This window comes from Magnolia sinica, chromosome 14 (assembly GCF_029962835.1).
Source record: "Magnolia sinica isolate HGM2019 chromosome 14, MsV1, whole genome shotgun sequence".
Lineage (NCBI taxonomy): Eukaryota > Viridiplantae > Streptophyta > Magnoliopsida > Magnoliales > Magnoliaceae > Magnolia > Magnolia sinica.
Genome location: NC_080586.1, coordinates 8193850 through 8220520, shown reverse-complemented (window position 1 = coordinate 8220520; position 26671 = coordinate 8193850). Strand labels below are relative to the sequence as shown.

Here is a 26671-nt window from a genome sequence, read left to right as displayed (position 1 = left end):
ATCAGCAGCATTCCATGTGTACGACCTAAAAGGTATTGTGTTTCCAACTGTCTGATCTATGCTGTGAAGCTGCTTATCTTGATTGGCCATTGGTGTGGTCATCGATCATGTAAAAAAAGAGCAGTAAAGGGTTGAAAGACAAACATTAATCACAGAGTATAGTTCTTTATTTTTTTAGGATGTGACTAGTTAGCCCCACTATTTGGGTGGTGCAGATTTGAGGACTCAGAAATGGGCGCAGGAGGGAAAACCCAATCCAACTGTTCTATCTAGGGAAAACCCCAGCATTTCAAAGCTTTTATACAAGGCCAAGGTGACTAAATCATTTTTTTAACTCCACAAAATATGTACCTAGGTTTTTTTTTTTGTTTTGTTTTGTTTTGTTTTGTTTTGTTTTTTCTTTTTCTTTTTCTGGAGTAGTCCTCTAGAGCTGGTCTTTTGCAATTTCATTGGCCTATGGCATATATTGGTATGGTTAGGAGTGGGGGTGCAAATGGGTGAGTTTGGATGACCTAAACGTGTCATTGAACTATCAGTGGGTAAGATTTCAATATTTAGATCCATGGGTGGGTTTGTGTTATTAAGTTCAACCGGAATTACTTAGGGTGATTTCAATATTTAGATCCATGGGCGGGTTTGTGTTATCAAGTTCAACTGGAATTACTTAGGGCCTGTTTGGATACAATCCAATCAATAACTTTTTATTTTTTATGGCATAAAAGTTATTTTTTAAAATTAGTTTGGTAAGTACTCTATCAAAAGTAACTTAACACCTAAAATTACTTAAAGCCATTGTTGGTGGTATCCTGATATATTGATAACATTCCTAACATTATACATATCTCCAACTTGGAGATATTGATCACACTAATGTTAGAAATTTTAGGCATAGGTGATATACTGCTAAAGACTTTTTTTTTTTTTTTTTTTCAATTATGAGGTAAATGTCGGAAAATGGATAATGATTATTTACTCGTTTAATCATGTGGTGACATTACTTACATTTAACTATAATGATGATTTTGCCACATTGTTTGTTTCATCCATAAATCATGGTAAAAATGATAGTTTCATATTGAAAAATAATGTAATGATTACAATTCATCTTATTTTCTTTACAAGTGTATTTGATTCTGGATTTATGAGGCAATTCCTGAAATTGTAAAACCAAATAGACGCAAGTATCACTAAGGTATCGATACCAACAATATTTTCAACTGTGTAAATTTTAAGTGTTACTTGTATCGTCAATATTCTCAATTATGTTAGTTCTAAGTGTCATTTGTATCACCAACGTATCGATATCGCCAATGTTTATGTGTGACACGCGAATATATCGATGGATGAATAGATCATGCGTGCGTGTTGTATGCATGTATGTGCATGAATAGATGGATGGATGCATCTACCATTTTCCCTATGTTTCCCTCAGCTAATGATATACGCTTTTAGGACTCATTAAAGTAAAACTTAATTTTTGATTACTAAATATGCAAATATGCATTTTTTCTATTATTTTATTCTTAAATATATGCAAATATGTGTAATATCTTTATAAATATTATTGAAAAATCCCACTAATTTTCCCATGTTTCTAATGTTTCCCCAAGTCAACATTGCATACTTTAAGACCTCCATTAAAGATAAACTTATTAAGTATGTATTTTTTTTATATAATTATTTAATTCATAAATATGCAAATATATGTATTTTAGTATTTTCTTGCAGACACCCCAGCACAGGCTAATAAGCTGATTGAGTTTGAATTGATGGATGGACAACCAAAACCCAATCCTAAACCCTAACCGTATAAGCCTAAATCCTAAGAACTTCAGTCCTAAACTCTAAACTCAGGCCCATTCAACCTGGTCAACTTAATCAACCAATCTGATCCGGCCCATTTACATCGCTAGTTGTGGGGAATGACACTTACAACACATTGCATGCAACTCACAGGAGCATGTCAACTGTGCGAGCATAGATACGGCAGCCCTTGCCGTGAGGATCATTTGAATTTTATTTTTTTTTTAAAACAAAAATAAAAGAAGCCCACTTTTCCCGATGGCTGCTTATCTTTTGAATAAGATCATTCTTCCCCACCTGATGAAAAAAGGAAAGAAGGTAGAGATGATGGCATTGCATTATTTTTAAGTGACGAAATTGTTGGTTTTGGACACAAATTAACAGAGTTTTGCTATCACACAGTGGTAGACAGCTAGCCCCACCCAATCATGGCTTCTGCTGCGAAATGCTGATGTTGGTTAAGGTTCACCAACAATAAGCTTTGTTATCAAAATCCAATAGTAGATCATTAACAATGGCATGATACAAGTCCAGTTTGATGCACCAAAAATAATTATTTTAAATAAAGCTCATAGTACAAAAATTGCCAGAGAATAAAGGTTCCTCAACATAAAGCACAAAATTGCAAAACTAAGATATCTCCGACCAGAAAAAATAGAACCTAATTCTTTCCCAAAGATCAGCACCATCGATGACATCAGCAACACTTATTTTTCTTCGACATAGATGGCTCGAACATTATATGGGACGAAATCTGCCCCTCCGTATTCCAAACTACAAAGAAAACTCCATAAATTTATATGGATTGTAACCAAACTTTAGACTGCAACTGGTTCGGCGGCTGAATGAGAAACGCTAACATTAACCTGTTGGATAAGAAAACACGCATCAGTTTCTGGAGTAACGGTTGAGTTTTCTAACTCTATTCAATTCCGCATTGCACATGATCTTATTGGAATTAATGGCGGGACCCATTATTCAAGTGGGTTCCTATGGTTGGTAGATTGGTGCCAATGGGATTTGGGCGAAAGTAATATCAAAATCCAACATATGTAATGTTACTGCAGCAACAATTCCTACCAAATAAACAGTTATGATGTGTGATAGTCAAAACATGATATGATGAATTGCATCTTAATGGCTTGATGGAGCTGTTCTTGAGAATGACAAAGACTTTGATTCTAGAATGTTTGCAGTTTCGAATTTTCAATAATCTTTGCAACAATGTTCCTCGTTCAGTCATGGGTAACTTACCAATTTGTAATGCAGGGGCATTTTCAAACTGGGCTTGAGTGGGGTGACTTGTGGGATGCAGGGGCACACTCAGGTAGGCGGCCTGTGTGAGGTGGGCCCCACCTGTGTGAAGCGGACCCATGTGAAGTGGGGCCCATGAGGACCTAACCCATGGGATGTGGGGCCTTGGATATGAGATAAAGGATTGATTCGCTATGCTTTATCAGTTTGAGCTTTTAGAGCAAGTGGTTAATTGTCCCGCATCAAAGTGGTATCAGAGCGGGAGGTCTCGTGTTTAAGACTCCTCATTGGGGGTGATTAATGCAAGGGCATTTTCGCACCGGGTTCAAGCTTTTAGAGCAAGCGGTTAATTATGTGATGTAGGGCATGGGCTATGAGATAAATGATTGATTCGCCATGCTTTATCAATTCGAGCTTTTAGAACAAGTGTTTAATTGTCCTGCATGAATTTGTCTTAAGTTTAGAAGGGTTAACACATATTGGATCAAAATTCAAAACAACTCTTCTAAGATGTTTGGGAGGTTAGGATCTAACAACTTTTTTATTGAAATGAGGTTAGGGATTTGGGAGCTAACAATTTTTTTATTGAAATTGAAGATGGCATTTGTCAACACCAGATTCATCATGAACATCAAAGGTTCTCTATTAGAAAAAACAAAAAGAAAAAAAGGATTAATAAAAAAAAAAAAAGAAAGAAAGAAAGAAGAAAAAGAGCCCTCTATGTCAAGAGATGCAAAAGTTCCATGGAAGCTTCTCTTGAAAAAGTTCCATGGAAGCTAAAAGGCCCTCGGACTAGTCAAGAAACTGACACGACATTCATTGTGGGTGCATTAAGGCTTTTCAAGTAATAAAAAAACAAAAAATCACAACAAAGCCGAAATCCTGGGAGTAGTTAGTTTTTTGTCGAAATTGAGCAAACATATATTGTTAAAATCATGCATCCATCAATCCCCTCAAATCTTCAATCAAGTTTTCTGAAACTAGTTAAATTCATTTTTAAGACTGATTGGATACCCTCATCCCTTCCTTCAAATTCACACTTCCTCCATGTTCCTTAAATTTACTAGTTTTGTCCCATTGTTTAAACACACTAATATCATTCTGGTTGATATCATGGATCAACCGATTCAAAGCCATGCTGAAACTGAAAGATATTGGACCAGCCACTTTCCAGTAGCAATGCATGGTTGGGTTTTGTAACTGAAAATGACCAATCTCATTCTAGTCATTGAACCCATTACTCAATGCAACTTCAGTACTGAATCTATTATCAACACGTTCTTGGTTCGTCACTTGCAGGTATTAATAGTTCCTGTGCTTGCATTGCCTGCTGCTCTATGGTCTTAATTGTGAGATGACAAGTTAAAATTTAAGTCACAAGTATCCAGTAAAAAGTTTCTTAATATTTTACTAGTAATGCGGAGATTTCCAACTTTAATCACATGTTTAATATTTGATGGCATGAGGAAGATCTGAAACGCCCATAATGCAGTCAGATTAAATTCTAGATGATGACAGAGAATTAGAGGCGATACCTTGGCAGATTTAAAGAGTTCATCAAGTACTTCAGACAAGGTTGGATGTGCATGAACAGCGAATTTTATGTCCTGTTGGGACATGAAAACAACAAATCAATTTAAGAAACAAGGACATGCATTAACAAAATCAATGAAGAAGAATAAATGGTTCCTATGTGTATTGCGACTCGCAAGAATCTGAAATTTTTTATTTTTCTCAAAATAAGTGTCACGATCTGAAGAGAAATCCACCCCACAATTTTGAGGCCAGACAAAGCTTCAAATTGCAGGTACACAAGAAGAAACAAAATGGAAATTTAGGTAACAAATTCACATGGATGAAATGATGCTTCAGGCACCTAAAACTCATATCTTTTTATTTATTTATTATTATTACTAAAACTGATGCCTGCACCTTGCAACTCATGACACAATAACCATGAAGGTGCCATAAGGATTACCTGAATACGTGTCCCCAAGGCAATTGCATTTGATGCTTCATGGATGAGGTCGGCAGCATGCAGCCCCAAAATGTGAACTCCAAGAATCTCACCTGTGTCTGGTCTGTATATCAACTGCATGGTGATGATTGATAAATAATTTAGCACTTATTCAGCCCCTGATGCTATTTTTTTAAGGCAATGAGAAACATATCAGCACCTCCAAAACAAATGAAAACTATAAATGGAATAATAAAAGGCAATCCCCTACATGGAATTATGAACAAAATAATACTGCAGGATTTTAAATTGAAGTTAAAAGAACTGGACACACACACGCACACACAAGGAGAGGGAGGGAGGCAGGGGGTTGTAAAGTGGCACAAACGAAGAAGCCAATAAGCAGGGATGCTGACTGCCTCCCATGTGCTAATCCATTTGACAAGAATGCTCAAGGAGCCAGATGCCCCCATCTCAAAACCTGATCGCTAGACAGAAAAGAAGGTCAAGAATACATGCCTGCTTTGAACGTTTTCCCTCAATGACCAGATTGATAATAAAATCCTGACCCAAAGAGACATTGATAACTCATTTTCTTTTGGTAGAAAATACATGTCTTATGATCGAATTCATTAAACTATAGGGATGATAGTGAATGAAAACAAAGAATACATCCATCATCCATCTGAAAGTAAAAAAGGGATGTGCAAAGGAAATACAATAAACATAATTAAGATGTCAACATTTGGATACAAAATTATCTTAATATGAACAAAGCTGATGCCTTTGGTGATCAATTGATGTCAGGATGTCCAGAAGTGAAACCTCAAGCTCATGAGCATCTCATAAACAGATGCATGCACATGGCACGTGTCTCTGATAATCAGAACCAGGCATCCTGCAGGCTCCACCATCGATTGGTCACTGATAAATAGCACACTGGACAATCCTAAGCATCTAATAAATGGACCTTTTCTCACTGAATGTGAGCCATTGCTGATCTTTTAATGTCCATTTGTATCTCTCTAAAAAAAAAAGGTCCATTTATATGCCACCAACTAAAGTGGTAGGATTGTCCAAAGAGTATTTCGCCTTTTGACCTATCAAACGAAGGGCTTCAATCTAGTCCATTTATACCACACAAGAGACTGAGACATGACTCCTCCCATGCCTCTTGAGGTACCAGATCTGGTCCCATTTTGGGATTCACTGCTTTCACATGCCTCCATAGGGTTTCGATCAGGTCCATTCATGTTACATGAGGACATAGAGGCACCGACCCTCCGATCCCTCCAGAGGCATAAGATCTGGTCCCCATTGGAATCCACTAATTACACATGTGCACGTACTACAAGCAAATGCAATACTGATGTTCTTACCAAAAATAACGTGAAATGGGTTTCCATAGCTTTCTACCTCAAACATTATTCGTATCATTGACAATAGTCTCTATATACAGGTCTCCAATAACATAAAGGGAAGCTTTGGATGAAAAGAGTACAGTGCAGCACAAAGAGTAAGGGATTAATATATCACCTTAGCTAGCCCCTCCCCTTCATTTTCTGCTAGGGCCTTCGTGTTAGCCTTAAAACTGGTCTTGGTTACACTTATTTCAAATCCCTCCTTTTCAGCTTTCTCCTTGGCTTGTGGCTGCAAAGATAGTTCCAGATATCTTCAGTAGGATCTAGAGAAAAAAGAGTAATGCTGGTTTTGGAATATCCCTCATTTCAATAAATCAAAGAAAGAAACAATATCTTAGTAATGTTGTCCAATTGTTGTCCTTAATGAAATGTAAACAAGACAGTTTGAAATGGATATATCAACCTAACAAGGAAGATGTGTCATGTGTGTAATCATCAGATGCCTCAAAAAGGGGACATTGTGTCTAGAATTTGGAGCAGTTCTGTTATGATTTCATGACAGCTCATACAATGTTAAAGTGATTCTGGCTTCCCATATTCATTGGGAAGTAAACCACTTTGCAAGTTACCCAGTAAATCATGATGTAACTTGTTCAAGTCATAGTGTCTACAATTGTAATTTTCTTTTATTAAAAAAGATTCTATATGGGAACACGTAAGGGTCCTCCAATTCCTCTTGCTATATGGTATGACTCATTTTATTTTATTTTTCTCTCTTTTTGAATGGCATACACAGTATGATTCATGAAGTTGTATGAAAGATATGAAAGTAAACTTGGACACCTAGATGAGAAAAGATGGGAGGATACAATACTAATGCTCCTGAAACAAACCTGGATGTGTGGCTAAGTTCATGAGAAGTAATGCATGTCAATTTCTGCAAGAGTAATCAATAATGGACACGAATTCTCTCAAAGAGTAATCAAGAGTATTCTCGCAAAAAAATAATGGGCTCGATGCTCAACTATACCCATTTTGTTTGGATGTCAGTTTCTCAAAGATTACTACCACTACAAGAGATCAAAAAAAAAAACTGAAACATTCTGAACTTTGAGCAAACAGGCATTACCAAAGGATGCATGTCTAGATTTTGCTCCCATAAAAGTATTCGTATTAGCTAAAAAACAAATTCATAACATCTAAACTCGATATTCTAATCTACCAAAGAGATGGTATGATAACATGCCAGGGATGTTGATAATCAAAATCATTCTCATAAGTCATAACAACATAATAACAACAATAATTAGCAGGTCCCAAATTCACCTCTGTCAGGCCAACCATACTGATTTCAGGGTGCGTGAAGCAGGCTGCTGGAATGCTCAAATGGTTTAGCACATTATCCTTCCCAGAAAGTTGCTCAACAACTGTGTCACAAGAAATACAAGGTGTTGCAGGGTGAATATTGAAATTGTATATTACATGATTGACAAAAAGCAGCAGACAATATAGTAGTTACCTGAGATCCCTTGTGCACTAGCAGCATGAGCAAGCATCATTTTTCCATTTGCATCACCAATGCAATATAAATGAGGAACCTAACAACATTAACAAGCACATCAAATGGAGTTCCGGAGCTATGTAGATGATTGTCATCTCATAAGCATGCTGATTCAAGTTACAAATCAATGCAGTTTGGAAGTACATAGATGATTATCATTTTAAAAAAATGCTAATCCAAATCCAATAATATCTGCTAGGATTGAAACATTTACTGCTCAAGGGAAGCTGCAAGCTGAGAGGCCATAATGGTTAGCAGAAAAGGTAGAAAACTGAATTCACAAAGATTATTATGACAAACCAGATTGCCATCTGCATCGATTACTCGCATCCGCTCATCAACAGGAATAAATCCACGCTGCGTTATTACATTTATCTGAGGATAAACCAACCATAATTACTTAAACAATTAATTTTGTATTTTGCTTATGGGTTTGGGCCAGTTCCTTAAATAAATAAATATTTAATACCACTTACATTCTCCAAGCCAAGACCTTTTGTGAATGGTGCCCTTCCAGTTGCAATGAGTGCTGCATCCACCTGTAGAAATAAGATTATTCAACTTACGTTATGTATGACTCTACATGCCTTGCCAGTCCTGACCACACACACACACACACGCCTTGCTAGTTCTTAGAGAAGATGATAATCTTTTGGTTACCTCCAGAGTATCTTTTGGTTCCTTTGTCTTTGCATCAATAAGTTCAATGAAGACAGGTTTTCCATCCTTTGCTGGAGTGATCTATGATAAATACAAAAAGAAGAAGAAGAAATTGATGGTTTTTATATCCCTTCTAAGATGCCCAATATGCTCATAGCAGAAGCTAACGAATAAGTACCCTTTTTGCAAAGACACCTGTATGGTAATCGATTTTCCTTGGATTAATGAGAACTCTCTGGGCCAACTTCCCTATCTCAGGATCAAAGCCAGGCATAAGTTGATCTAGAGCTTCAACAAAAGTAACCTGTGCAATAAATTTGTAGAGCTTAGTTGAGGCTGGCAAGAAAATTTTTCTGAATCCAGATTAAAAGTTGATAATATGAACTCCTTGCAGCGATCATATAGGCATGTTTTCTAGGTAAAGGCAAACTAAAGAGTGGATACTGCAAACTGAAGGGGATTATAAAATCAGATGTCAAGGACCTCATTTTACAACTTAAATGTGTACAATAATGGAGACATAGCAAGAGAAAATGTTTGCACTACTTGAATGATTACGGTTGACAATTTAAAAAGAGATTACTTGAATCATCCCAATTATTTTAGGATTGTTGTAAATTTTCGAAATCTTTGATAAAGTGCAAGCATTTCAAAGTTGATCTTTAAATTTGTTCAAGCAATTAAAGACAGGAAAGAAACAAAAATCTTCATACTTAAACCTCAAAATAGTTAGTAGCACATGCATGTCTTGCAATATGATGGGAACGAAGAGCAGTGATTAGAACCATGGAAATGAGTTACAAGTTACAAACATCGTCATCATCATCATCTAGGCTTTATACCAATTAATTGGGCAGTTGAAGTTACAAACATGAACCCAAAATCCAAACAGAGCGTTTTGGTTTTACTGCCTTCATAAAAAGAAAGAAAGATGTAGCCATGTTCGTATAACTAACACCAGAAGCAATAGGAAATAAACGTTGATCATATTTGCATCCAGCTTGAAAACAAACTGCAGTTTGTTAATGGCATAAAATGATCAATGGGTGACAAAAATATTACACCCACCTCACAGAGCGTTTTGGTTTTACTGCCTTTATAAAAAGAAAGAAAGATGCAGCCGTGTTCGTATAACTAACACCAGAGGCAATAGGAAATAAACGTTGATCATATTTGCATCCAGCTTGAAAACAAACTGCAGTTTGTTAATAGCATAAAATGAATCAATGGGTGACAAAAATATTACACCCACCTCACATCCAAGGGCTGTGTACACATCACTGAACTCAAGGCCAATATAACCACTTCCTATAATAGCTATCCAATCTGGAACAAACTCCAGCTTGAGCGCATGATCACTTGTAATTACAGTCTTCCCTGCAGGTCATTATCCATGAGTCATTAATCAGTCATATAAATATAAAAAGAAAAGTACCGGTCTCCTATACACCTCAAGAGTCTCCAAGTTTCTCATTTGTTTTTTGAGCAGTAATGAAAACTATATTAAAAACCAAACAAAAGAATTTTCCAAGTTTCTTACTTAGCCATCTCTAAGAAGTGAAAAAGGACCCAAAACAATTTGCATGGAGGAAATATCTTAGAAATCAATGGAGAGCACAATGCATTAATAACATAGCCTTGTAAATTTAAAGCGTACCAATGGCTTATGACCTCCTGCTGAACTAACTGGATAGGATAACAAATGTGCAAATGATCACTCTTCACAAAGGATTTTTTTAACGAATTGCTTGTGAAGGAAAGTTATGTTTGAAATGGGGCATGACCAATAGAAAGTTTAATAAACCCAGAAGGTTGTATGGACTAAAGATGAGAAAGTTGAGGAGCTGGAAATGTGACTGGCACTCTTTTATCAATGGGCATCAATGAAGTTCATTTACCTTAGAAGATGAAGAAAAAAAAAGAGACTCTGCAGCATGTACAGGACGGAAATATGAGTTAATAATCAGTATCTTTGGCAAGAACAATAAAAGAATCATCACAAAACCCTACCAATCTTTTAATTTAAGAAAGAGAAAGAAGTAATGCACTGATGCATTGATTGAATAAATATACAGGACATTGATCTCATGCGTTGTTGGAATCAGTGTTCGAAATATCGGTATCGCATTACGTATCACATCCTTGGGATACATATACGCATAGGTTATCGCACGGGATATATCGTTTGTATCGGGTAATTTATTGCACTTTTTGGGAAACATGAGGAAACATTGGGAAAATGGTTGAATTTTTCAATGAAACTTCAGGGATTGTTAAAAAATACCTTATTACACACTTTTAAATCATAACATCTCAAAAAAGAAGTGCATATAATAGGTTTCTTTTGTATAGGGTCCTAAGCTATGCGTTGTCTGACAGAACTAATGTAACTATATTCAAATTGAATGCATAATATTTAGAGTGTATGTGATGATCATTTCATCAAACGCTCCTAAATACTTCGAAATTAGTCATAATTGACAGTTGGTTGAAGGGGAATTTTGAATATATATATATATATATATATATATATATATATATATATATATAGAGAGAGAGAGAGAGAGAGAGAGAGAGAGAGAGAGAGAGAGAGAGAGAGATTAAAAATGATTTTTATTTTTCAAAAATTGACAAGGACTCAACAAATCAGTAGATTAGCCCTCATACATGCTTGATTTCATGTTTGTAGTGCAACATTGCAAGGGAGAAATTAGGGAAAATTTGAAATTTCCCCAAATCAAACCACCTACACTCAAAATTTGAAATTAGAGTGTATGTAATGATCATTTTATCAAATACTTCGAAATTAGTCTCAATTGATAGCTAATTGAAGGAAAATTTTGAAAAAACCATGGAGAACATGAAAAACCAATGAATGTCAAAATCAAATTCCAACTCCATGATTTTTCATGCAAAACATGGTGAACCAATGGATTTATAACAATTTGACACTGATTTAACATAATTTCAACGAAAAAAGGGATCGAAAATTGAAAATGCTTACTGAATCGAACATGTGGGATATATCAACACTACTCGTGCGTTTCGTATCGCACCGGTGGGATACAAGATATATAGTGGGATATATCGGTTGATATCGTTGATATTTAAAACATTGGTTGGAATTAAACAGCTGAGAAATGATAGGCTCTGGGCTGAAATTTTTTTCATTGCAGCTTTTGGCTCGCTTTATGGTGATAGGTTTGTTAATTCCATATGCATGTGGGAGCCGTACACATCCACATGCGGATGCATGTAAATGTGACACGTGTGGGGTCTGAGCTTTCCATCAGGTGAGCTATACTGTTTAGATCTTCTGTCATGAAAATCAGGCCATTTTATGCCTCAGGTGGGCCACAGCATATCAAACCAAATGAATGGCTGTTAGGGTCTCCTGCTCATTAGGTGAGCTGGTAGAGACAGTGTAGCATGTGTGAGTGATCCAGGGTTCAATCCCTGGTAGTGTTACCTTAAAAAAAAAAAAAACCGTAAATATACATTGTTTGTTGTGGACACATGAAGATTAAAACTGTCTAATTTTTTAGGGCAAGCATTTTTTCCAACCTTATGGAAAGCTCGGATCTCACAAGTGTGTTTCATATTTGCAGACGTGCCCACATTTGGATGTGTACGATCTACACACGCGGAATTAGCAAACCTCTTATGGTGAAAGCAACAATCATTACCATTTGAATGTTTCCTTTTTCTGCAATAAATGAATTTCAGGAAGAAAAAAATAAAATAAAATCACGGAGCTCAAATGGTATATACTCATATTAGTCCTAACCAAACAGCCCTTGCATGCTTTCTATCACAGGATCACCTACTAAAGTGTTGTGTCAGAACTATAGGTATTGCAATGCATGTATTCAATGGGTCTTGCTTCTTGACGATTTTACAACATGACAGAAGTCTAAAACAGAAAAAAAGGATGCATAAAATCGGAACTTACCATCAACTTCAATGCCATTAGGAACAAAGGGAACAGAGCCAGTAGCAATGATTATGTCTTTTGCTGTTATTACCGTGTCAGTGAAGCCAACTTTTCCATATTTCACCTTCTGTGGACCCTGAAATATATACATAAATAAAACCAAGATGATTGTCAAAATCCATGAAGATCCAATGCAATTGAAAATCATAGGATTGCACTAACATGATACTTCAGAAGCACAGAAAGGCAGGCTTTGCTTCTGTAGGTAATATGTCTAACTTTTTTTATCTATAAACTCTCAGTTAAAAGCACTCATAACCATTTGGCACTATGATGTGCTTGATTAGAGGCTTGAAATATTGTCATTGAACTCGGCAACAAGGAGAACTAATGGTATCTGAAAGGATACTTTCCAAGGCCTGGTCTTTGGAGAGAACCGCCTAGTAGTTTGGAGGAGCATCTTTCTCAACTGATACTGCATTCTATGCAGTAACACGTACACATTATATTAGCATGACGAGAACTGCATATATTTTTTTTTGAAGGATGACAATTAATTGATAAAAGTGGCAAAGCCAAAAGAATACAAGGAATAAAAGGAGAGCAGGACCTCCTCAAAACTCCCAACAACAGCCTGAGGAGACCCAAACACCCAACCACAGCTCCCAAACTAAGAGGAAGCTAACACCCAAAGAGAGACAATGGATCTAACAGAAAAGAACACCCAAAACTGCAAGGAGAAATAGTCTCCACTCCTTTATGTTAACTTTACTCCGACAACCATGAAGCCATTGCCTGAAGAAGACCTCAATAGAATTCAGAAAGACACAAGACATACTGCAAAACTGGAGCACAAGGTCCCAAACCTCCCTGGAAAACTGGCAATGCAGGAAAAGGTGACAGACCAATTCCCCATCCTGCAAGCATACGGGGCAGGCATTGATGATGAGCTGTATACATCACTCCAATAATTGTAGTGTTATAAGACAAGCTCAATGTAAAGCTCTGCAGACGTTAATAACTAAGTTAACTTTCTGTAACATCAATGGTCCTCAAGCTAGCTTACACTTTTCAGAATGATCAGGTTGAACAAGATGGAGTTACCACAACAGTGCTTCTCGTCAGTACGTCCCAGTTCAAAGGCAGTACAGAAACTTCCACAAGGCACTTGAGATCAGAAAGCGCATGAACTCTTTCTAAGCACTTGAATATTCCAACAAGGATAAGTTTCTTAGGCAGCTCGATATAGGCTTGTATTAAAAAGATATTACATGAGGAAAGCAAAAGCAGGGGAACCCATTCCAATGCCTTCTCTATGCCTATTAGATGAAAAAGTAAATCTCAAGAAAAATCCTCCCCAATTTTGTAAAAACTTTCCAGTTCAGACACAATTTTGAGAATAAAAGGTTTAAGTTATTCAACCAACAGAGGCTGGAACAATGGCAATTGGCAACTCAAATATAAATTTTTTTTTTTTTAAATGCACTGATTCCTTTGAATATTAGAATCTACAAGCTAAAATATTTTTCAGGAATCAATTGAATGGCAGCATTATGACTTACCAACACTGTGCCAACACCTGTCAATATGTCTACGCCTAAAGCTTTCATTGAATTGGTCAAGTTACTACGAATTTTTGAAGCTAGATTATTTGCATGATCAGCAACACCTTGTCTATCATAACCAGCAGCTGCAACCTATCATCCAATACAACAAGCTGTCAGAGTTCAATACAAGTTAATAACGATGCCGCATATCAAAGTAACTGATAAATAATGATGTTTAGCACTATTAAGTTCAGGAATGTAAAGTTTAGCCAATGCCAAGGATAAACAGATGAACTTAACAAGGAGCAGTCAATTTAAAAGAACCGGGTCAACTAATAAACTGAACTGATAGACTGCAACTATGACTAAAAATAATGAAACTTCCCCAATTAATAAAAATTTCTCTTTTTATGGAGATTTTAAAAGAAGTTTCTTCAAGCAACTAGTATTCTTTCCGCCCATAACGGCAAATACATGAACTTTGGAAGTTTTAGGATCATGTCACAATTGTTATTTAGTGCACATGAGGTACAAATCACTAGTTTGATAACCCAGAAATGATCATAATGTTTTATTGTATAAAGTACAAGAGCAAGTTCTAGGCTGCCAAGGCAGTCAAGAATTTCATTGCCAGAGCAGCTAAAGATAAGGAACAGCATCAAGAAACAGAAACCAATCGGGCAATCACATAGCTTTATGTAGAAGCTGTGGTGCGACAACACAAATGAAATTATCTTTGCATAAACCATAGTGTTAATACTATAACGACATCTCAGCAGCACCTGGAACGAAGCATGATGACAGCACTCACAATTATTATTTATGGTATTACTTCTTGGTACTGATATGTCCAATTAGACCAAGTATGTTTGTACTGGAAACAATATGAATTCCCCTGCATTAAATCTATCATTATTGACATGTATTCCATCAATAATGCTATGTGGTGCATGACTTAATCATCCACATACACCAAAAGTCAGGGAAGGAACATCAAACCATGTTCATATCGGTAATGATGGAAAAATATTTGTGCTAAGCCTATCAGTACCAATAGGTACTATGTGAAGCTTTCTTACTGGTACTGATATGTTATGGGATTTCTACCAACACAACTGATAAATCAGGTGTAAGCCCATCAAAATGTAGCGTCAGGGACGGTATGGGAGGGCTCTACTGCTCTGGGACATTTTATTTTTTATTTTTTAATTAATTATTTATTTTCAGGGTTATTCTTGAAAATTGAAGCTGTTCCTTATATGTAAGACCTAAGAGCCAGTTTGGAGTTTGGATAGGGCAGTTCTGATAAAATCCAATAGGATAATTGTTGTCCTTTTTGTCTCGGCAAGAATCAAAATGAAAGAAATGCACAAGGTGGCTATTCCTGTTTCTTCCCAATAAAATTCATCATTGCTTATAAAAAATTAAATTTTTTTTTTTTAAAAAAAGGATAAAAAGAAGGCCCTTCTAACATGTTGCCAATCCCATCTGTGAAATTGTGGATAAAATAAAACATTGGATAATTTTGGATTCATATCCTTTCAATAAAAAGATAAATAAATAAATAGAAACAATTGGGATTAGACCCCGACCCAAATATGTCCTTAGTTTCAACTTTCAACACAAACATCTTTAGTTAGATTTCAATAAAATAATGCAGCACCAGGTAGTTGACCTTCTACGTGCAGGAAGATCAAAGAGAACATAAGCATTATATACCTGTAAACCCAAGGCCTTTAGGTGATGCTCACTCTGAAACTCTCGCATCCGACCACTCACAGCAAGAAGAGCTTTAGAAGGAACACAACCTCTATTTACACATGTTCCTCCAACCACATCACCCTCAATGATGGCAGTTTTCAGACCCTGTGACCAAATCATTTATCACATTACATCTCAGATGGATATCAATTCAAGAAAAATAATAAAACATCTCATCCATGTGGAAATGTCACTAGGCAATTTAGTAGCAAGACCAAGAAAAAAAATTAAGATCGAAGTAAAACAACTGAGGACAAGAGATAGAGCATGCCAACCAGTAATAAGAAACAACCACTCTTCAAAAGATCAAGCAAATGTAAATATTCAGCATAAGATTGGATGTGCGTAATATTTAATTAATCTAAATTTTCAAAGAAGTTTACCAATTATGAGCAAGTAGTGCACATAATCATGTTAGATAAGTTTAAATTCTGAATCTTAGACTTCACAAAACAACGTCTACAGCAGCATATGGAGAATGTTATACATGCAAAGCAATGGAATGGTGTTCGTGCTACCAACCATACAAAACTTAGCACTGTAGCTGACAACCAGTACATTATAATCTCAAGACCAAAATCATGTTAATGTAAATGTCCACCCAAGCTATAACACATGCATGCGTGCCCGCGCTAAATTACCTATCCTAGATATCCAATGGGCAAGTGCAATCAATAAAGCAATATAACCAAGTATGATTTTCTCTAGAGGAGAGCCATTATATATATAACTTACCTTTAAAAAGAAGAAGAAGAAAGTTTTTTCTCCTTCAAAAGGAAAGGGATATTGACGATAACATTTCCAAATAGAATTAGATCTAGGTAGATGAAGTGGTGTACCTCTAGAGTGTTATGTGATTGTTGCATGCCTACAAAACTCACGGAAAATTTTATGAAATAACCATTTGATTGGCTATGCTACTTGTAGCAAGGTGTTAGGAATTAGAAAGCACCATAAGCAAAGATTTGACTATCTCAGAGAAGATGATGTTGAGACCAGAGATGAATGTGTGAGGGAAGGATAAAAATAAGAATGAGGTCATCATAAGCAGCATCGTAGTAGTCCTGATGGTTCATCCATGTGTCCTCGAAGGCAAAGAAGGCCCTGATAGAATGGGCCACACAGGTTGACGCGCTGAAGAATGCTGATTTGCTGTTTTTAGGGTCGTGAGCTGAGTTGTTCTGATCTGCTATCTCAATGGATCTTTCATCCTCAGTTTATTTCTTTTCCTGTTTTTTCTGTTTTTGCTGTTTTCTGTTTTCTGTTTTCTGTTCTTTTGTTTAGCTTTCCCTGTCTCCCAGTTTCTTTTCGTTCAATGCAATCATCTTTCAAAAAAACAGCTCTGGAAAGAAGGGAACCATTAGAGTTGAGGAGCCTGAAAAGATGATAAAAGAAGACATGGATTATCAAAGGGCCATGGGTTCGAGTCAGGCATAAGTATACCAATAACCAAACCCTACTAGTTCCATATTCATGTCCTATCAAGTTCAGATATGGGTGGTATATATGAGCTCCCGGATCTGAATCCTATTGAATTTGTATACCCATAAGGTCTTGTTAGGATGTGGTTTGGATCTGGAATTGGGTAGAGGATTGTGTCCATTCTCATGTTCTATCTCATCTTAGAAACATGCCCTTATAGGGTTTTGAAATAATAAACGTAATTATATAAAGTGCAAAACTAAGAATATCATATATGCAGGTACCTCACTCAATGTCTAATGAGATCTGAATCCATAGACCAGTACCCAATCCGATTCTTAATCAAGACTGAACTTTGGATACAAATCTGAGTATATTGGGTTAGATACTTCTGGTATCCATGGATCCGGATAACGATTTGGTGCTCTAAGGAAGACCTAAAAGGACATGGATTGAGGTGGCAAGATGGGATAGGAAGGTTTGTTCACATATTGAGGCACAAGGCCTTAAGATAGGATAATGAATGGCAATATAGGAGTCATAATTAGTTGGGACAAGGCTTTGCTGATGATTTCCGCGCCCCCACCCCCCTGAGAAGGGATTTGATGATGATATTTAGATTTTCAACAGACCAACAAAGCAAACGATGACAGAATCTTACCTCTTGCAGTCAATATGTCCGAATTTAAAATAGAGAATTGCAAATATAAATGTAGAAAGCATTTGAAAATGCAAATGACATCCATTTTATCCTACAATTGATGTTTCATTTCAGTCATCCAGCACTTTCAGGTATGAGTTTACCAATGTGGAAAAGCTTGCACCAGGCCAAATGGATTGTACAAGACCAAGAGGGATTGGTTGGTATCCATAACCAGAACTTGTGTCTTGCACGAATATTACGAAGACACATGGTTTTCAACTTCCCTATTATAGAACGTGTTTGTTAATTCAGTTCCTAATCATTCAATGCATAACGAATCAATTCTAGAACATTTTGATAATCCTCGAACTTTTTTGTTTCTCCACTAAAATCAAAACAAAATGGAAAAATATATCAAATTTCATCTAACTATATAGCACTAAAAAAAGCCGAATATTACGACAATTAATGGTTTTCAACTTTCCTATTATAGAACATGTTTGTTAATTCAGTTCCTAACCATTCAATGCATGAAAAATCACTTCTAGAACCTTCTGTTAAAATGATAATCCTTGAAATTGTTAGTGTCTCCACTAAAACCAAAACAAGGAGAAAAAAATATCCAATTTCATCCAACTATATAGCTCGCGCGCGCGCGCACACACACACAAAAAAAGCCTACATTTTCTACTGGCAACTTCACTTATAATCCAACTAACATCTCCAAACATCAAGAATCAACAAAAGAAATCAAATTTTCGAGATCCACTGACACAGAAAAGGAGCAATACCTTCTCGACAGCATGAATTGCAGCTCCATGTCCGCCGACGCCAGCTCCAATGATAACCATATCGTAATCGAATCCCTTCTCCAGGCCGCCATTCCCCGACAACGAAGCGGAAGGCCTCTTGGAGAAGGAACGCGTAGACCGCGCAATTCGAATGGAATCGGACCGTTTGGAGGCGGAGAATCCTAGGGCCTCTTTTCGGAGACCGCAGAATCTGAGGTATGAAAGCTTCGAGGCGTTGAAGGAGGAGTATTCAACGGGTCGATTGGATCTGGAGATGGCCAAGGGAGAAGAGAGGGAGAGGGACATGGAGGCCTGCATTTTCTGAGATTGCTAGGGTTTCGACAGAGAGAGAGAGAGAGAGAGAGAGAGAGAGAGGAGCTATTTGAAGAAGAAGAGAAAGAGAGAGTGCTGCGTTTATATACGGATTCGTCTCGAGAGATCCGCTGAAGAGGCGGAGATGTCGAAGCGAAGCAGATAAACTACTCTCGCTTACTAGCGTTGCTTTTGGCGCTCTCAGTCATGGCGCATTGTTGGCATTCAATGCCTCTCTTTGCTAACTTGCGCATTATGCGGACTGAGGGCAATAAGTTTGCACACGTGCATGAGTTATGAGGAAAGCAGATCATTCTCGTGACCTGACATTGGCTTTGATTGGACACATGTTACTTCCCAGAGATGGGCCGACGTACTCGCCGACCAATTTTCAAACCGAGGGGGGTTGGACGTGAGCCCCACAACGAAGGCCGACGCCCTTTGGTCTTACTGACAGGCTGGGCCTCCGAGGGGCCAGTGTAGCGTAAGTGTTTTATCTATACCGTTCATTTATTTTCTTTATATTATTTTAGATGATAAGCCTAAAAATAAGACATAACTAACGTTCAAGTGGACCACACATTGGGGGATTAAATTTTTATCATTGAAAACTTATGGGAGGCCATCGAAGTTTTGGATCAAGTTGATATTAGTCTTTCTACGGTCATCTAGATCTATATAACCTTATGTACAGGTTGGATTGGATGGCAAATGAACATCATGATGAGCCTTACGAAAGGTCGAACTTTGTCCACCATTAGCACCGCTGCTTCCTACAATGTCTGTATACCATCTAAGCTGTTCAAAATGTCATTCTCACGGGATGAATTGAAAACCCAAATATTTGCCCGAGCCAAAACTTCTATGAACCACAATGTTTCAATAATGGGGGTTCAATTCTCGTAGTTTTGGAATGTGTGGTGGCTTACTTGAGTTTTGGATCTATTTTAAGTTTGGGGCGGGGCTTATGTTCTAACATGAGTTGGCAAAATAGATGGAGGGGATGAATTTCTCACAAACATCGCAGTGGAACTCACCTAGCCTTCTTTTTTTTTTTAACACACGCACACACACCCCTCACACACATGCTGACACACGCACACCATGGGATTTCACCACTGGTGGGTACTCGGACCCTTGACCCGGTGTTGAAACTCCACGGAGTCTACCACCCGGGCAAGAGCAAGGACCCGAACTCACCTAGCTTCCAACTGCAGAAGTTTTTGCAACTGGGCTGCAAGCAATCTGCTCTAGAGGGAGGTGTGAGACCAAATTCTGATGTATGTGTTTTATATCCATACCACCCTTCCATTTTGACAACGTTTTTTAGGGCATGAGACGAAAATTAAAGCAAATCCAAAGCTCAAGTATACCATATTACAACAATAGGTATAATGACACCCAATGTTGAAATTTATCTAAGTTCGATCCTCCGTTTATTTGTCATCCAACTTGTTTACTAAGTCACAAAGGCTTGGATGAGGAAAAACACAAATATTAATTTGGTCAACCTTTGTGCCCACTAATGGTAAGCATTCAATCACCACCATTTTCTATGTTATGTTCCACTTGAGCTTTAAATCTACTTCACTTTTGAGTTCATGCCTTAAGATGAAATTACAAAATTGTATAAATGGCATAGATAAAACTCATCATGGTGCAACTTATGGCACCTGTGCTAGATTTGCTTATGGTCATGTCAAGGGCAATACACATGGTGAGATTTGATTGGGCCATGTTTAGTGGTTGAAGATGGGTTCATACAAAGCCTATTTTAGAATTGTTTGGTTGAGCATGTATTTAAATGGGCCTATTTCTTACAATAACACTTGGCCCAATCAAATTCCCTTACATCAAGCCATTAGAGATATCAATCAAATCCCACCACATCAAGTCATAAGGGATATTTCCCTTTCAAAAGGATGCAAATTGACTAGCATGATTTTGATTAGGCATGACAAGTTTAAAATTTATTATGTTCTTGATTAAATCCATCTTCAATAATGACATATGGCCTAAGCAAATAGCATTGTGGTTTACTAGGGATATTACCTCGTCACCAAGCAATCGAGGGCTCATCTCTCTCATAGTAACCTATTGTCCAATCAAATCCTCTCAGGCCTTCAATAATATCCTTGATGATTGGGTCTCTAGACAATGAAGGTGGAGAGGTCCAAGCTTTCCAATCACATTCGTAACAGTGCTATGATCTTTTGGCCTAAAACCAGACACGTCATGTACAATACAAATGGACCACTAAAATGTTTTTAAGAGCCGACCGTACAGCGTGGACCACTGTAATGGCTAATACGCAGGCAACTTTAAAATTTGCATACATTGCTTGATTATGAGCTGAAAATTATCTGACGATCAAATTAATAGATATTTATTGAACGGCTAAAAATGTAAAATGTAGCATGGTTATATGTCAACGAATGAGTGTCCACAGATCAAAGTTTAAGATTGCTCAGCCATTCTGATCTCAGGACTCTTACGGCTGCTTGTCTTCTTATAAATATCTGAAAATAGATATTAATTTTCTATTGTAGCTCCAACGCCTTTGTTAAGATAGAGTTCACCTTTTGCTTTTTGAATGCTATAAAATCATTAAAGAATGTGAATTTCATGTGAGGTCCACTGTGATGTACATAGCCTATCTACATCCTACGTCTATCCTGCCAGTTAATTTTTAGGGCATGGCAGATTTAAAACTCAAGTAGACTACATCACAAAATAGTGATAATCCAGGGCCTACCTTAAAAAGTTTTTTAAGAGTTCAAAAAGTTTTGGATCAATTACTGATATTTGTATTTTTTCTTTATCTAATGTCCGCGAAACCATATAGACATGTTATGTGAAAAATAAAAAACTTAGGAATAAAAAACATTTCAACAATAAAAGTTTTACAATTACTGTTTCTTGTGCCGTGGGTTACTTGAGTTTTGGGTAAATATAGTTTTTGACTATTACCCTAAGATATTCCAATAAAACATAGGAATGGCGTTGATATCTCACATACATTATAGTAGGCACACACATTTAACATAGTCATTTTTGGAGAAAATAGAAATAGGATGAAAATCAAACATGCCAGCAGTAAGAATGACCACTTTACTACCAATTTCAAGTGAAAATAAAAAATCAAACAGCCCTTTACATAGAAACCGTAAATAGCTTCACTTGACAGGCGCCCCATGTCCGCGTATCAAGCATCATAAGTGGCGTGAGTATCAAAAACACTCATTTGCTAAGCCAAACGTGATGCTTTCTATAACATCAGATTTATGGGAACATGCTTATGGAGCATTTAGGCTGAAAATATCATGGATAGGTCAATTTCAACCATTCATTTGGGGGCTACTGGATTGATGGCCAAAAGTTCAAAAAAGCAATAAGATGTTTGTTATAATTGCACTCAATTTCTTGCCATACTGGAAAAAGTCAATAGGAATATAACATGTGGTATCATATAAGGAATAAGAAGTGGACAAAATGATTTTCAAGATAATCAGAGTACTTTTTTCAGGATTGTAGTTCGCATAAATCTAATTTTACATGTGAGGGATGGCCAATGGAGTGTTGTGGTCAAGTTACGAGCAAAGAGAGAAATGTAGTTGAGTTGTTCGAGATAGCAAGAGAAATAAAATTTTAGTTGATAGAAAAAAAAACCATAGTAAAAAGAAATGTAACAAAAAAAAGATCTAGATAAGAGAATGAAATCCCCAAAAGCATCTATGATCAGCCAGTGTAGGATATAGATCACAGAACCCAGGACCCCTCCTGAAGAAACTGAAAACCCAACTCAGGCCATGCCAGAGCCTAAGCACCAAACCCAAAAGTGTTAATAAATGGCAGGCTGTTCTATTGGTCCAGTCACAATACGAATGACCGGGCCTCAAGACTCATGATCGGGCCCAGCTGGGGGCCTTCATCTACAGCACAGATAAATGTGGGCCCTGATTGACGGGAAGGCGAAATATTTAATGCAGTCTTGTTTGGACGTGCTTTTACATAAACAATCATGTACATCTATTTTTAATCCATTGTTGATCAGATGGTTAGAATTCTCCGATCGGATGGGCCTTGAAGTTTTGGTGGGCCTTGGGATATGGTCAAGAGTCAAGACTGATTGATTAATTAATTTACTACTTAATGCTATACAATCTAAGGTGTGGCCCACGTGATAAGTTTCTTTTTCTTTACAAAGAAAAATCAAGTGCCCATCTAATTCAAATGCGGTCCAAGATGAGGCCCGCATGAAATAAAGCCTAGATTCTTCTCTTCTAATAAATAAATGGAGTGGCACACACGTATGCCTCGGGTAAAATGGCTTTTGTGCATGCGTGTGGATCTCCATACTCTTCTGGGATACACACAGTAATTTCTTGTTGATAAAGAGTCCGATCCTCTGCTTGAAGAAATAGTTATTTTCCTGCATTTTGAATGGTCTACACCGTCATTGAGGCTGTTAGCTCTGCTGCATTAAATGTAGTATTTGATGATATGGCCCAATCACAATGCAACAAACACATATTTGGGATAATCAGGATCAGGTTGATATATGGAGTGGCAAAGAGTCGGGTTAACCTGTGGGTCAAGTAGCCCGACCCACTTTTAAGCGGGTTTGGATCAAGCTAAATGGATAGTGGGTCAGGCCCAGGTTAGAAATGTGGGCAGTTAAACGCAGATGTGGTGATTTTTAAATGGGCTGGGTCAGGCCGCAAGGTAATGGGTCGTGGGTTGTTGTGCCAGAATAACCCATTTAGTAAATGGGAACCTGACCTAGACCACCATTCTAACCACTCATCCAGTGGTCACATCATGGAGATAGATGGTCTAAAGGGTAGGTTCATCATCAGATGGGACCTAGCACAGCAAGCCCAAGACCAAGCCCAATAAATTGGTTGCCTTGATCTGGCCCAAAAATCGATCAAATCTCTGATTCACTTGTGAGCATAACAAATCCATCCGTTGATTAAGTGGGCCACATATATGTAAAGAAATAAACATTTAGAAAAATGAAATTAATTGTCTACATGCAAGATATATGTTTTGCCTAATTGAGGATTGAAATGGCATTTTTGTAGGCCAGGTGGGGGTCTAAAATGGCTTAACCCCAAGCTCGGACCAAACCATTATTAGGTCATGTATGCATGGACCAGACCCAGCCCCCATTTGCCAAGCTAATAGGTTGTCCAAAGACGCTCAGCCCATGATCCATTTTAACCTTCCACTTGGTGGGTCCCATTTTGGATCGCCCATGCCCCAAAAGTTGCCAACATCACTTTTCATAAGCTTTGTGGGGCCCACCATGATGTTTGTGTTATATCCATTCCATTCATCGGTTTCAGCAGCTCACTTTAGAATGACCCAAAAATGAGACATATCACAACTCAAGTGGGCCACATCACATGAAGCAGTGGGATGTATAGCCCACCGTTGAAACCTTCCTGAGCCCCACTGTGAGTTTTATATGCCATCCATCCTGTTCACAAGGCGATTCCCACCGGGATGAAGTCGAAACAGAAATATCAACCTGAAACAAAGCTTCTGTGGTCCACAAGAACGTTTCAATGGTGAGCATTCAATCCCCACCGTTTCATGTACTGTGTCCCACTTTAGATTTTGATCTGTGTCATTTTTGTACTACTGTCTTAAATTGACCTGATGAAATGAATAGATGGAGTGGATATAACACATACATCACAGCCGGTCCCACAGACCTCAGGGTTATAGGGAAGTGGCGTCCACAAGCAGACAAGCTGCCTGGCTCAAACAACGCCAATCGTGTGATGAGATCTTGCAAATGAACGGTTCAAAATAAATGCAACCCACGGTCCACATTCATTGTCCAAAAGCGAGGGACAAAACGACTAGACCATCCTAGGGAAAGCAGATTTACGCTGGTGGACAATTCAATGTGGGGCCCACTATGGAAGGTCCAGATTGATGATTGAGTCATCCTCCATTAAGACATTTCCATAAAAAAGCTTGGAGATTACACCCGTGGAAAAAGCATGGTGTGTCCTTGTAGCCAAAGCCAGTTACATTCCAAGCCGAAATCAAAGAGGACTCTAATGGTCTGAAATCATCAAAAGATTTTCTATGAGAAAACCATGTCTGTTTTCTATAGGAAGATGAGAGCTTTTCATGGCCATTTCCACCTATCACTTTCCAAAACTAAAACTATCTAGTCCCATTTTCTTGCCATCTCTTTCTAAGGCAAAAACCATTCGATTCATGCATATCACTGGCTTTTTAGGAGAGCTTATCCATTGCCTTGTGTTAGCTGGCATTAGGGTATGTTTGTATGCAACTCCACAAATGGTAATTGCTTTATCGATTTCGTCGGCCTACGACCAACCTGATTGGTGCCTAGTCAACTTTTTTAAAGCCTATTTCAGTGAGTAGAGAATGAGATTACATTTATGAAAGTATATCCAAACTCACAATGCGAACCGGGATTTAACTCAAATAATAAATGTTTATTTAGATAAACAAGCCCTTAAGCTTTCTCTTCCTCAAACACAAGGACACTTCCGTGCATGTTTGTTTCCGGTTTTAATTCACCATAGTGATCTTTAGGAAAAAAAAAAGTAGAGGTGCATTCAATTCTTGAATGCAAGTGAAGATTGTTTCTTTGAGGCATGTTATTATTGGTAAGAAACATCAATATATTATTATATTCAATTTGGGCATTTGGGTTATTATGGTTGATTTTACTAGATTGACCACCTTTTCTTTTTGGCCTTCTAATGGCTCTTAAGCCGAACATTGATTATCTTGAAATTGAAGGTGATTCTGCTATTTAGGATTTTATTGTCTACCAAGAGAAGAAACAAGAACGGGAGATCTAAGACCATCGTAGCGCCGATTCTCTTGAAATTGAAGATGGTTTTAGTTTCTTCATTATGGATATATTGTCCCCGGAAAGAAGAAACCGGAACTAGCGATATTTGCAAGACCTTGCTCATTGGTGATCTTGTAACATCTGTATGTTGTGACTAACCTTTTGGCTTTTTGGACCATTACAGTGGTAAATATGGATAATTCTGCATGTGTCATGGTAGTTTAATAGAAGTATTTGCTTAAGAAATGTAAGAAAAGAAAAAAACCGTAATGGTTTGTATGAATAGCATGGGTTGTGAGTATGCTAGCTCCCTACATACAGGAGTTTGATTTTCTATTTCCATATAGATTTAGTGTTGCACATGGTTATCACTTTATTGTGTGCATCTGTGGGGAATAGTCTCGCCTCAAAAGGAGGTGGGGACACCCTATCTCAATAAATCCATTGCATCAAAGCACAATTCTTATTTTTTTAAAAAATAAAATAAAAAAATAAAATAAAAATTCCTAAATGTGTGCCTCTACCAAGAATCATAGATAAATAATAGAGGCGTTGAAAACTGAAATTGTAGTTACTTGGATCTTCCTCTCATTTAGATGGGGACATATACGTTTAGCTTTATAGATGAGAAGGTATAGAGTCTCACGTATTGCACACTTCTCTTTTCAAGCCTCCATGCTTATTTGATTTGTAACCATGAGGACTACCATGTTATCGATGCCACTCCTATTACTTTGTGTTTTAATCAATCACCATGCAGTAGGCCCACAGGCATGCCCATATAGCTAAAATCCCATGGCCAAAAGACAATAGAC

At 37.4% G+C, this 26671-nt stretch overlaps 1 protein-coding gene across 1 annotated transcript; it reads right to left on the bottom strand.

The window, feature by feature from the left end:
• Nucleotides 1-2326: 2326 nt before the first annotated feature.
• On the bottom strand, nt 2327-19229 carry LOC131225910 (dihydrolipoyl dehydrogenase 2, chloroplastic-like). The gene is made up of 15 exons (XM_058221520.1): nt 18695-19229; nt 15797-15943; nt 14093-14227; nt 12549-12666; nt 9849-9973; nt 8775-8900; nt 8597-8677; nt 8413-8475; nt 8237-8311; nt 7895-7973; nt 7702-7802; nt 6551-6664; nt 5036-5149; nt 4593-4664; nt 2327-2669 (listed from the first exon to the last, which is right to left on the bottom strand). The coding sequence occupies exons 1-15, from the start codon at nt 19010-19012 to the stop codon at nt 2622-2624; spliced, it is 1716 nt and encodes a 571-aa protein (XP_058077503.1). The 5' UTR covers nt 19013-19229; the 3' UTR covers nt 2327-2621.
• Between the last annotated feature and the right edge of the window lie 7442 nt (nt 19230-26671).

Bases quoted from the DNA above. Each gene is read 5' to 3' on its own strand.
- LOC131225910 (XM_058221520.1), bottom strand. From the start codon at position 19,012: ATGCAGGCCTCCATGTCCCTCTCCCTCTCTTCTCCCTTGGCCATCTCC. The intron at 8,312-8,412 runs GTAAGTGGTATT...GTTTATCCTCAG, and splicing joins AAGGTCTTGGCTTGGAGAAT to ATAAATGTAATAACGCAGCG. The intron at 7,803-7,894 runs GTAACTACTATA...CTTGTGACACAG, and splicing joins TAGTGCACAAGGGATCTCAG to TTGTTGAGCAACTTTCTGGG.